The 12155-nt window shown below is 40.2% G+C and overlaps 1 protein-coding gene across 1 annotated transcript in view; it reads left to right on the forward strand.

Moving 5' to 3' along the window:
• The window catches only part of LOC106582275 (titin), a 186521-nt gene that overhangs the window by 92500 nt on the left and 81866 nt on the right, over nucleotides 1-12155 (forward strand). The window contains exons 83-97 of the mRNA XM_014165183.2: nucleotides 679-821; nucleotides 2364-2487; nucleotides 3376-3642; nucleotides 3750-3847; nucleotides 7773-7941; nucleotides 8168-8434; nucleotides 8616-8882; nucleotides 9108-9386; nucleotides 9500-9908; nucleotides 10065-10189; nucleotides 10308-10574; nucleotides 10665-10934; nucleotides 11053-11355; nucleotides 11513-11815; nucleotides 11901-12088. Of these exons, the coding sequence (XP_014020658.2) occupies nucleotides 679-821; nucleotides 2364-2487; nucleotides 3376-3642; nucleotides 3750-3847; nucleotides 7773-7941; nucleotides 8168-8434; nucleotides 8616-8882; nucleotides 9108-9386; nucleotides 9500-9908; nucleotides 10065-10189; nucleotides 10308-10574; nucleotides 10665-10934; nucleotides 11053-11355; nucleotides 11513-11815; nucleotides 11901-12088 (3479 nt within the window). The remainder of the gene's footprint in view (nucleotides 1-678; nucleotides 822-2363; nucleotides 2488-3375; nucleotides 3643-3749; nucleotides 3848-7772; nucleotides 7942-8167; nucleotides 8435-8615; nucleotides 8883-9107; nucleotides 9387-9499; nucleotides 9909-10064; nucleotides 10190-10307; nucleotides 10575-10664; nucleotides 10935-11052; nucleotides 11356-11512; nucleotides 11816-11900; nucleotides 12089-12155) is intronic.

Below are 12155 nucleotides of genomic sequence, written 5' to 3' on the forward strand. Positions count from 1 at the left end.
CTTCAATGATACATTTCCCAACTGTTGGTTGAAGTAAAGTAAACCCCAGAGCTGTCAGATGAGGGTATAGTCAGGCATTTACAGCCCCTTTTAATTAGGTGTCAAAAGTTTTACAAGGTAGGACTAAAGCTATCTAAATAAGTGTCATAAAAAGTGTTGAGGTTTGGATTTCAATTCTGGCACACTTTTTATATATCTAAATATCTACTTGCTTGCAAAACACCCAAGGCATTGCTATGCAATTCAATACTTAGCCATGATGCAACCATTTTTGGGGTAAAAGTTGGGTAACAGCGTACCCCCAAAATTCAGAGAGGTTGATTGACAGGGACAGATTGCCTAGCCGGTGGTTTGGCAGGGGGTGGGTTAAAGGCCAATCAGGTGTTGTGGCTATTTTAGAATCCACATGCCTTATCTAGAGTTGGGCGGTTAGTGATTGGCAGGGCTACAACATGCCTGCCTCTCAAAGTTTTTTGCTGACCATATACATCTCAAGGAAACCGGGTATGCAAATGAGGAAGGCCCCCCAATGTCAAGTCCCTCCTATCAGTTGTCCTGGTGGTTTACAGAACTCCAGAGCAGTGGCCAGCCGTCAGGGCATCCGCAAAATGAGGATTAGCAATTAGGTTTATCTTGGGATTTGGGAGTGACTAACAATGTCTTCTCCTCAATCTAAAGCACGGGTGATCGGCCTGCTGCGGCCTCTCAAGGATGTTACTGTTACTGCTGGGGAGACCGCCACTTTCGACTGTGAACTGTCATATGAAGGAATTGCTGTGGAATGGTTCTTAGGGGGTACAAAGTTGGAGCCAAGTGACAGAGTAAGTGTTTATACTGTATCATCTGAAATATTTATGTTACCACAACACTGACACTCCCTGAAGTAATTGATATGGAAACATGCCAAGACTTGTACTTATGAACAACAGTTTTTCCAATATGGCAGACAAATACCTGTTGTCATGGAATTTACTACCTGGATTATAACATATTCTCATATCCCAAATACTTTTAATGTTTTAACAAGATCGAAACATTGTCCTTTGTTTTACTTAATCTTATTCCAAATTGTCTTGAATTTAAATGGATCTTAGCCAGTTTGTCATGTTGCATTATTTACATTTTGGTTTTAATGTTCTCTTGTGCAACCTACATGCTTTCTGCATATAAGGACCTGTGAGGATCAGGATTCCAGTTGGGGATTTGATCCGGGTTTTGAGATAACGCAGGAGGGCTTTTCTGCCCTGCAAGCGTTCTTCTAGTTATTTTTAACTGCTTCAAGTGTGTGTGTCCAATGGCAGGTGGCTTGAAGAGTTATTTGACAGTTATCATTTTTAAATTTGAAACATGTGTTGTAATTTCATGTAGAAATTGGCTTTGAATTGCTTTGAATTATCTGTTAGGTCCTTACATACCTATGTATATTGTCTAGCCTAGTTATTTAATTAATTCCAGTGTGTTTGAGGTGTGAAAATGTTATATGATAGGTTGATTTACGATGTTGCACAGCCTGGTTTGCCCTTCAGTTACATACAGTTATATGGGTCATATTACCTATTTTAATGATGATTGAATTCACATCCTTGATAATTTGATGTGTTGCCATACACAATGTTAGCGAACATTTGATTATTTTGAGGATAACGGTGATTACTTTTGTTCCACTAAAAATCTTACATTTAGAATAATATATTCTGAATATGTAGGCTATTATTTTATTGTGGCTATGGCTGAATAGTCCAAAACATTATGATTTATGCTGTCAAATGTTGTTTGTAAAAGATTGCATGTGGTGTCATTTGCACTGTTATAATAACAATATAAGAGTCTGAAGGTGTTTTTTTTTAAAGTGGCTGTTTAAAGTTAAGTTTAAAATATATATATAGTCTAACTTGCAACAGAGACAGCTAAATACCTTGTATATACTGTAACCATTTGTCAAAGCCTGTGAATGAACTGCCATGGTCTTCATGTTTTCAAGTAGTTGTTATGTTATTAGGCATATCATGACTATTTGTAATGAGGAAAAAATATAGAACCTATGTTGACTGTGATTGCTGTACCACTGCACCATAAGAAGTGGGCCTTTATTGTTTACATTCAAGAGGAAAATGTTGACTTTGAGGAACACCTTCTGTAAAGGACTGGGGAAATGTGGTCTTAGTTAACCACCTTACCAAACCTCTGGTAAAAGGGAAGAGTCAGGGTGAAACTGGAGTTAAAATTGAGCCTAGGGTCCCCTCAGGGAGCCTTCGGTCCCTTGTCACCAGCTGCTGATGTTCATTCAGGGGAAGAAGTAAATAGCTTGACCCTGCATAGCTATCACCGTCCATCTGATTTATCTAACTGCTTGATTTGCACAGGTGGTCACCCGAGCAGAAGACAAAACTCACACTCTGACTCTCAGAGATGTCAAGATTTCAGAAGATGGAGAAATTAAACTCACTGCAAAGGATTTCCAGATTGAGGCCAGACTACATGTGAATGGTAGGTTAATCTATGTGTGTTATGTGAATGATAGGTTGCTATTACTGTTTGTGGTGTTTGGTTGCTGTTGTTGTTGGGATTCTTGCCCCCCATGGAGACTTGGTTTCTTTTTCAATTCCAAATGTATAATTATCAAGCTTCGAAAGTCCTAATTGGTTGATTTCTTCAAATTCATTGGTGGTACAATATTGTGCATATGATTAGGTTAAACAACAATATAGTTAAAATATTTACACTATAAAGCATATTGGACTGATAAACCACTATGGAAGGTGCTATATAGACCAGGTTCATGGTAACATACTCCGCCTGCCTATGTAAATGCAAGGTAACCAGTCTGAATTCAATGGGAATCCCATCCACAGTTGATTGCCCATCAGTAAAGAAGTATGCATTAAATATGAGTTGAGAGCCTGTGAGACACAGTCATTTATGCTTTTGTAACAGTACATAAGTGTTCCTAAGAAGAACTGAAGAAGTATAAAACAGTATATGCCTTGCATAATTACGATATAGCGATATCCCTTGCAATATCACAATATAACGGTGTGATCTAAACCAATTATTTTAGAAGGAAGAAAGGTGTCCCCACGATGTTAAGTTTGTTTACAAATGTATGAAAAGTGTAAATGTGTAATTGTACAAACAACAAACAGGTTGAAGGAATTATGTAACGTAATGTGTAGCCTACACTGTAACTGTAACTACAGTACGAAGTCAAAACATAGGTTTTAGGCCACTTAATCTTAAGAATAATATATATATATTAAATAACAATAAAAGTAGTTGGTGACAGTGATAGAATTTGGTTAAATTATTTTGTTAGCTTCCTAAGCTGTTACGATATGTAAAGCACGAGTCAAGTGTAATTAATGTGTGACCTCACAGAACCACCAGTTGAGTTTACCAAACCTCTGGAGGACCAGACAGTTGAGGAAGAGGCCACTGCTACATTGGAGTGTGAAGTCTCCAGGGATAACGCTGAGGTCAGTTGGTTCCAAGATGGACAGGAGATCCGCAAAACGAAGAAATATGACATTGTTGCCGACGGCCGCATGAGAAAACTCATCATTCATGGCTGCACTCTTGATGATTCAAAAACATTTACCTGCGACGCCTCAGAATTCAAAACCTCTTGCTTCCTTAACGTTGAACGTAAGTAAAGTATTGATTAAAACCTTTCATATAGTTTGTTTGTTTGTAAAGACTTTGGTGTATTTGCCATACTAGTGTAGTAACACTATATGACTGTGTCCTTACAGCTCCACATGTTGAGTTCTCTAAGCCACTCCATGATGTTGAGGTCAAAGAAAAGGAATCTGCCAGATTTGAATGCGAAGTATCACGTGAAAATGCCAAGGTATTGATTCCTGACCCTTCACCCCTCACCTCCCCCACCCTACCACTCTCCCCACCCCCCACACAATACATGCACATTCAAACACACCTTCTTATTTTTATAATAATATAATATAGTTGCATGTGGAATTACAAAATATAATATTAAAGGTTATGAATAGTCAAAATCATGTTTTTCATGAAATTGCTTGGTTTATATTTGAAGGAAACCATATCAAAGTACGATGACCATAGTATGAAAAATGACTGTTGCTTCTACACTAACAGTCAAAAGTGTTAGAACACCTACTCATTCAAAGGTTTTTCTTAATTTTTACTATTTTCTACATTGTAGAATAATAGTGAAGACATCAAAACTATGATATAACACATATGGAATCATGTAGTAACCAAAAAAGTGTTAACTTCTCTAGGGCCAGTGGGACGATTTCGTCCCACCTACGTGACAGCCAGTGGAATCCCGTGGCGCGTTATTCAAATACCTTAGAGATGCTATTACTTCAATATCTCAAACATATGACTATTTTACACCATTTTAAAGACAAGACTCTCGTTAATCTAACCACACTGTCCGATTTCAAAAAGGCTTTACAACGAAAGCAAAACATTAGATTATGTCAGCAGAGTACCCAGCCAGAAATAATCAGACACCCATTTTTCAAACTAGCATATAATGTCACATAAACCCAAACCACAGCTAAATGCAGCACTAACCTTTGATGATCTTCATCAGATGACAATCTTAGGACATTATGTTATACAATACATGCATGTTTTGTTCAATCAAGTTCATATTTATATAAAAAAACAGCTTTTTACATTAGCATGTGACGTTCAGAACTAGCATACCCCCCGCAAACTTCCGGTGAATTTACTAAATTACTCACGATAAACGTTCACAAAAAACATAACAATTATTTTAAGAATTATAGATACAGAACTCCTCTATGCACTCGCTATGTCCGATTTTAAAATAGCTTTTCGGTGAAAGCACATTTTGCAATATTCTGAGTAGATAGCCCGGCATCACAGGGCTAGCTATTTAGACACCCACCAAGTTTAGCCCTCACCAAAGTCAGATTTACTATAAGAAAAATGTTATTACCTTTGGTGTTCTTCGTCAGAATGCACTCCCAGGACTTCTACTTCAATAACAAATGTTGGTTTGGTTCAAAATAATCCATAGTTATGTTCAAATATCCTCTGTTTTGTTCGTGCGTTCAAGACACAATCCGAAGTGTAAAGAAGGGTGATGCGCACGACGCATTTCGTGACAAAAAAATTCTAAATATTCCATTACCGTACTTCGAAGCATGTCAACCGCTGTTTAAAATCAATTTTTATGCAATTTTTCTCGTAAAAAAGCGATAATATTCTGACCAGGAAAGTGTGTTTACGTTCAAAGAGAGAGAAAATAAAAACATGGGATCCCCTCGTGCACGAGCCTCAGTCTGATGGTCCTCTGATCGGCCACTTACCAAAGGCGATAATGTTTTTCAGTCAGGGGCTGGAATTACATCATTCAGCTTTTTCCCGGGTTCTGAGAGCCTATGGGAGCCGTAGGAAGTGTCACGTTACAGCAAAGATCCTCAGTTTTCAATAAACAGAGCCAAGAAGCTCAAGGAATGGTCAGAGAGGGCACTTCCTGTACAGAATCTTCTCAGGTTTTTGCCTGCCATATGAGTTCTGTTATACTCACAGACACCATTCAAACAGTTTTAGAAACTTTAGGGTGTTTTCTATCCAAAGCCAATAATTATATGCATATTCTAGTTTCTGGGCAGTAGTAATAACCAGATTAAATCGGGTACGTTTTTTATCCGGCCGTGTAAATACTGCCCCCTAGCCCTAACAGGTTAAACAAATCAAAATATATTTTATATTTGAGATTCTTCAAATAGCCACCCTTTGCCTTGATGACAGCTTTGCACACTCTTGGCATTCTCTCAACCAGCTTCACATGGAATGCTTTTCCAACAGCCTTGAAGGAGTTCCCACATATGCTGAGCACTTGTTGGTTGCTTTTTCTTCACTCTGCGGTCCAACTCATCCCAAACCATCTCAATTTGGTTGAGGTCGGGGGATTGTGGAGGCCAGGTCATCGGATGCAGCACTCCATTGCTCTCCTTGGTAAAATAGCCCTTACACAGCCTGGCGGTGTGTTGGGTCATTGTCCTGTTGAAAAACAAATAATAGTTCCACTAAGCTTAAGCCAGATGGGATGGCGTATCGCTGCAGAATACTGCGGTAGCCATGCTGGTTAAGTGTGCCTTGAATTCTAAATAAATTACAGACAGTGTCACCAGCAAAGCACCCCCACACCATCACACCTCCTCCTCCGTGCTTTATGGTGGGAAATAAACATGCGGAGATCATCCGTTCACCCATACCGCGTCTCACAAAGACACGGCGGTAGGAACCAAAAATCTCAAATTTGGACTCCAGACCAAAGGACAAATTTCCACCGGTCTAATGTCCATTGCTCGTGTTTCTTGGCCCAAGCAAGTCTCTTGTTCTCATTGGTGTCCTTTAGTAGTGGTTTCTTTGCAACAATTGAGATGTGTCTCTTACTTGAACTCTGTGAAGCATTTACTTGGTCTGCAATTTCTGAGGCTGGTAAATCTAATGTACTTATCCTCTGCAGCAGAGGTAACTCTGTGTCTTCCATTCCTGTGGCGGTCTTCATGAGAGCCAGTTTCATCATAGCGCTTGATGGTTTTTGCAACTGCACTTGAAGAAACTTTCAAAGTTCATTACATTTTCCGTATTGACTGACTGTATCCCAGCCCTACCTTGTCACAACACAACTGATTGGCTCAAACGCATTAAGAAGGAAATAAATTCCACAAATTAACTTTTAAGAAGGCACACCTGTTAATTGAAATGCATTCCAGGTAACTACCTCATGAAGCTGGTTGAGAGAATGCCAAGAGTGTGCAATGCTGTCATCAAGGCAAAGGGTTGCTATTCTCAAATGAATCATGTTTTTGGTTACTACATGATTCCATATGTGTTATTTCATTGTTTTGATGTCTTCACTATTATTCTACAGTGTAGAAAATAGTCAAAATAAAGAAAAACCCTTGAATGAGTAGGCGTTCTAAAACATTTGACCGGTAGTGTACATTGATAAAGTTTGATCATAATGTTACTGGTCCCCTCCCCCATGTCAAACACTTGGATTCATTATTAAGACATCACCATAACACTCATTTTAGAACCAATATTGGAGAAGGTGTGTTTGCAGAGGGGTGTGGTTTATATAGCTAGAAGCTACTCTACTGGTGCCAACATTTTACTGTACGGTGTCAGCCAATATAATTAAGTGTGTATCCTATTCATCAATGGCAAATATACTTATATGTTTCCCCCTTCATCTGTGTCTGTGTTAGCTAGTTACTTGGTAGCTAGGTCTTCAGCCAGCATGGAACAAAAGGGTTGGTGGGTCATTCAAAATTCAGACACATCCGTCAGTGCTGCTGTGAACCGCATCACAAGCGGCATGCCAACCGGGAGATGTATAAAATTAAATTGATATCATTGATGCAATTTCAGTGTTTTTGAGTTGCTTTGTGTATGACCAAATTAGCTTGATGACTTTACTGCAACACTGCTCACTGCATCCAAGTTGCTTGAAATATGTGTTTCAATGAGCTGTTAGCTCATGAATATAAGATCCCCACCCACTCAGCCTGTCTTTTCAAACTTCCTGGTATTTAGCCATGAGAGAAAAAGTACTTTTTCAGAATGACTGTTCAAGACCTTTAAGACTGAGAGTTAGTTGTCTTTCCTGTCTTACAATGTGTTTCATTCTAGTGTGCTGTTACATTTTACTCCCTTTGTTTCTGTCATAGTCTTTATCATTACATATTAAAAGTATTATACCGTCATTGTAGTCTTGGTTTTATGACTGTTTCTGGAAACAGGTCCGTTGGTTGAAGGACAGCAGTGAAATCAGAAAGGGAAAGAAATATGAAATAATTGCCAAAGGTTGCCAACACATCCTCATCATCCACAAATCAGTGTTCGATGATGAAGCAGAATATGAATGTGATGCGAAGGTCTCCAAATCCTCCGGCATGCTTACAGTCGTCGGTGAGTCTAGCAAACTTTCTCTGTCTCAAAAGGTACATCCAAAATGGCACCCTATTCTTTATATAGTGCACTACTTTTGACTAGGGCCCATATAGGGCTCTGGTCAAAAGTACTGCACTTATATGCCATTTGGGACTCTGCAAAAGAGATACATTTTGATGGCATATACTGTAATCGACTTATCATAATATATTTCCTTGACGGTTATATGGTATTTCCTTTCCAGAGGAAGAAGCTACGTTCACCAGGAACCTGTCTAACTTGGAGGGAACAGAAGCAGACAGTGTGAAGATGATTTGTGAAGTGTCAAAGGCAGACGCTGATGTCATGTGGTATAAGGAAGACCAGGAACTTCCCGAGGGAGGAAGATACGATCAGATCGTAGACGGCAGGAAGAGGATACTTATCATCCAGGATCTCAAAACAGATGATGCTGGAGAGTACAATTGCAAACTGTCCAGCTCAAAGACAACTGGAAACCTGAAAATAAATGGTAATGGAATCAGACATAAGCTCTGTTTAATTTAGTCACCTAAAGACTGTCAGGTGGAGAAAGTGAAATATCCTGGGTAGTGGCTACACACCAGTACCGTTAGGAAAATCAAATCATGGGATGCAGGTAAAGTATTTGTGTAAATAAGAGCATATACACTAATCTGTTTTTGTTCTTCTAGAATTGGCTGCTGAGTTTATCGCCATGCCTCAGAGTCAGGAGGTGGTTGAGGGAGAAAAGGTTGAGTTTGTCTGCTCAGTCTCTAAAGACACATTCATTGTCAAATGGATGAAGGATGATAAGGAGCTAGAAAAAGGGGACAAGTATGACATTGTCTGTGATGGCAAGAGAAGAATACTTGTTATCAAGAACTCTGAACCCAAGGATGAGGGAGCCTATGTTGCCCTCATTGGCACCACCAGAGCTACAGCTGATCTGTTTGTTCTTGGTAGGTCATCAATGTTGGTTTTCTTTTCTATTACAACCTCACCAACCTTTATGTGTATTTGTGTCTTTTGGAGGGGTTGAGATAAAGTAGATTTTCTGTTAGACCTTTGTGTACAATTGGGCAGTAAAGTAATCTTCTAAAATCTTCTTGTGTGGCACTACCTGAGGCAGCCTTGGCGAAATATTTAATACCATCTACTAACTTCCTTAATTTTGATTTCCACAGAAAAACTCAGGATCAATACACCAATCAAAGACACAGAAGCCAAAGAGGGACAAGAGATCATCTTCAACTGTGAGGTGAACACTGAGGGAGCTAAAGCTAAGTGGCTGAAGAACGAGGAGACCATGTTTGAGAGCAGCAAGTTTGTCATGATCCAGAAAGACAATGTGTTCTCTCTGAGGATCAAGGATGCTGAGAAGTCAGATGAAGGAAACTATACTATTACATTGACAAACCAACGTGGTGAACATGCCAAGAGCTCTGGCAAACTTACAGTAAAAGGTGAACATAGTTTTGTTATTGATTCTACCAACGGCTAATTTGGTGTAGTAGTATGTCTTATTTTTGTTTGAAGTTAGCTACATGACTAAATGATTTTTTTGTTTTATCTACAGAGGAGAGTCTGAAGATCATTGTACCTCTTGAGGACTGCGACACACAGGAGAAGAAGACTGTTAGCTTTTCTTGCAAGGTCAACAGGCAGAAGGTTACTCTGAAATGGACAAAAGCTGGTCAGGAGATCACCTTCAGCAAACGCATAATCTACAGGTTGGACCAATATAAGCACACACTGACCATCAAGGACTGTACTCTTGCTGATGAAGGTGAATACACCGCCATCGCTGGTGATGACAAGTCTACAGCTGAGCTGATCATTAGTGAAGCCCCCACTGACTTCTCCGCACAACTCAAAGACCAGACCATCCCCGAGTTTGAGAATGCTGAGTTCACCTGCAAACTCACCAAGGAGAAGGCTGAGGTGAAATGGTACAGGAATGGACGTGAGATAAGAGAGGGACCCAGGTAGGAACACATTTAAACTGCTATGAGGCACGGTCCCTGTTGCTTTACTGTCACTGTTAAATCTTAAAAGCTACTTTGCCCCTAAGGGCCACCATAGGAATTGAGTTAAATAATGAAAGGCGTAGTGTAACATAATCCATTTTCGTTTTTTACAAGATATGTCTTTGAAAAAGAGGGCAAGACCTGCAGGCTGCATATCAAGGAGTGCAGACCAGATGATGAGTGTGAATATTCCTGTGGCGTAGATGAAAAGAGATCACACGCCCATCTCTTCGTTGATGGCAAGCCTCTTGAATTCGTTATATGATTCTGTTTGTGAGTGTCCATTATTCTAACTGTTCTGTATGAATTAATGTTTAACTAATTATATTTTTTATTTGTGTGTAATGTTTATTCCAGAGAGTGCAGTTGAGATCGTCAGACCACCAAAGGATGTGTTTGAGCCTCCAGGCTCAGATGTTGTATACGAAGTTGAGCTGAACAAAGACAGAGTTGAGGTCAAATGGTTGAGGAACAACATGACCATTGTCCAGGGTGACAAGTACCAGATGATGAGTGAGGGCAAGGTCCACAGACTCCAGGTATGTGAGATCAGGCCTCGGGACCAAGGAGAGTACAGAATCATCGCCAAAGACAAGGATGCCAGAGCCAAATTGGAACTGGCTGGTAGGTTGCCTTAACTGTTATATTCTCTCTGATTCCACAATACATATGTCCTTTTATTCTTTGATCTTATAATTGTTTATCCCTCTACAGCTAAGCCAAATATCAAGACTATGGATCAGAGCTTAGTAACAGATGCTGGAAAGCCCATCGTCATGTTCGTGCCCTACAGTGCGTATCCTAAAGCTGAAGCTGAGTGGTTCTATGATAATGTCAGCCTACCCAAGGACAACATCCACACTGTTGGAGACAGGACAGAGTACAGACTGAAGGACCCTAAGAAGTCCGACCAAGGACGTTACAAGGTTGTCATCAAGAACAAACATGGACAGGGAGAGGCATTCATTAATCTGGATGTCATTGGTAAGTTGCCTTCAATCCATTCTTGTATTTGAATAGATTTTTCTTGGGAAGGAAATTTTTCTTGGAATCTGTTTTTGTTCATGGATTCCATTTATTAATGTATTGTTGTCATCCACAGATGTCCCTGGACCTGTGAAGAGTCTTCAAGTGCTTGACACCGCCGATGGTGAGGTCAGCCTGGCCTGGGAAGAGCCAGAGAGCGACGGTGGCAGCAAGATCATTACATACGTGGTGGAGAGGCGTGACGTCAAGCGCAAGACTTGGACTCTTGCTACTGACCGCTCTGACGCTCCAGAATACACTGTGACCGGACTCCAGAGGGAATCCATGTACCTATTTCGTGTTTCTGCTCGCAACAGAGTGGGCAGTGGACCAAATATTGAGACAGAGAAACCTGGTGTTTATGCCAAGAACAAGTTTGGTAAGCAAAATATTTCATATTGTATCACCTCATACAGTATAAGTTTGTTCATTGTAACAGTTTTCAACTGCCTACCAGAAAAGTGAATTACTGTTCATTGTAACAGTTTTCAACTGCCTACCAGAAAAGTGAATTACAACCTTGTGTTATATTTCAGATGTTCCTGATGCTCCTCAGGATGTGAGTGTTGGAAACGTGAGTAAGTTTGGAGCCACAGTCTCCTGGGAAAAACCAGTGTCTGATGGAGGGGCTGAGATCACCTCCTACATAATTGAGTCCCGTGACAGGACCTCTGTGAAGTGGGCCGTGGCTATGATCAGTAAAGCAACAGACCGCAGTGCAATCATCAACGACGTCATTGAGAACAAGGAATACATCTTCCGTGTCAAGGCTGAAAACAAGGCTGGCATTGGAAAGCCAAGCGCTGCTACCAATCCAGTAAAGATCATGGACCCCATTGGTGAGTTATTTCAGTTATTTTAGTTTCTGAAATGTGATTACTGAAATGTATGCACTGTTTTAACATGTTGTTTTTGTTATTCCAGAGAGGCCAAGCCCACCACAGAACCTGGTGCCCTCAGAACAGAATAAGAACTCAGTCCAGCTGACATGGGAGACCCCATTGAAGAATGGAGGCAGCATGATCACTGGCTACATCATTGAGAGGTGTGAGGACGAAACAAACCATTGGCTCAGATGCAACGCCAGGCTTTGCCAGGATCTCACCTACAAGGTATTTATCCAATAAGATGAAAAGTTGCTAAATCGTTTCTTAGAGATTTCATATCATATTGGTAGTG

The sequence above is a fragment of the Salmo salar genome, chromosome ssa21, assembly GCF_905237065.1.
Source record: "Salmo salar chromosome ssa21, Ssal_v3.1, whole genome shotgun sequence".
Lineage (NCBI taxonomy): Eukaryota > Metazoa > Chordata > Actinopteri > Salmoniformes > Salmonidae > Salmo > Salmo salar.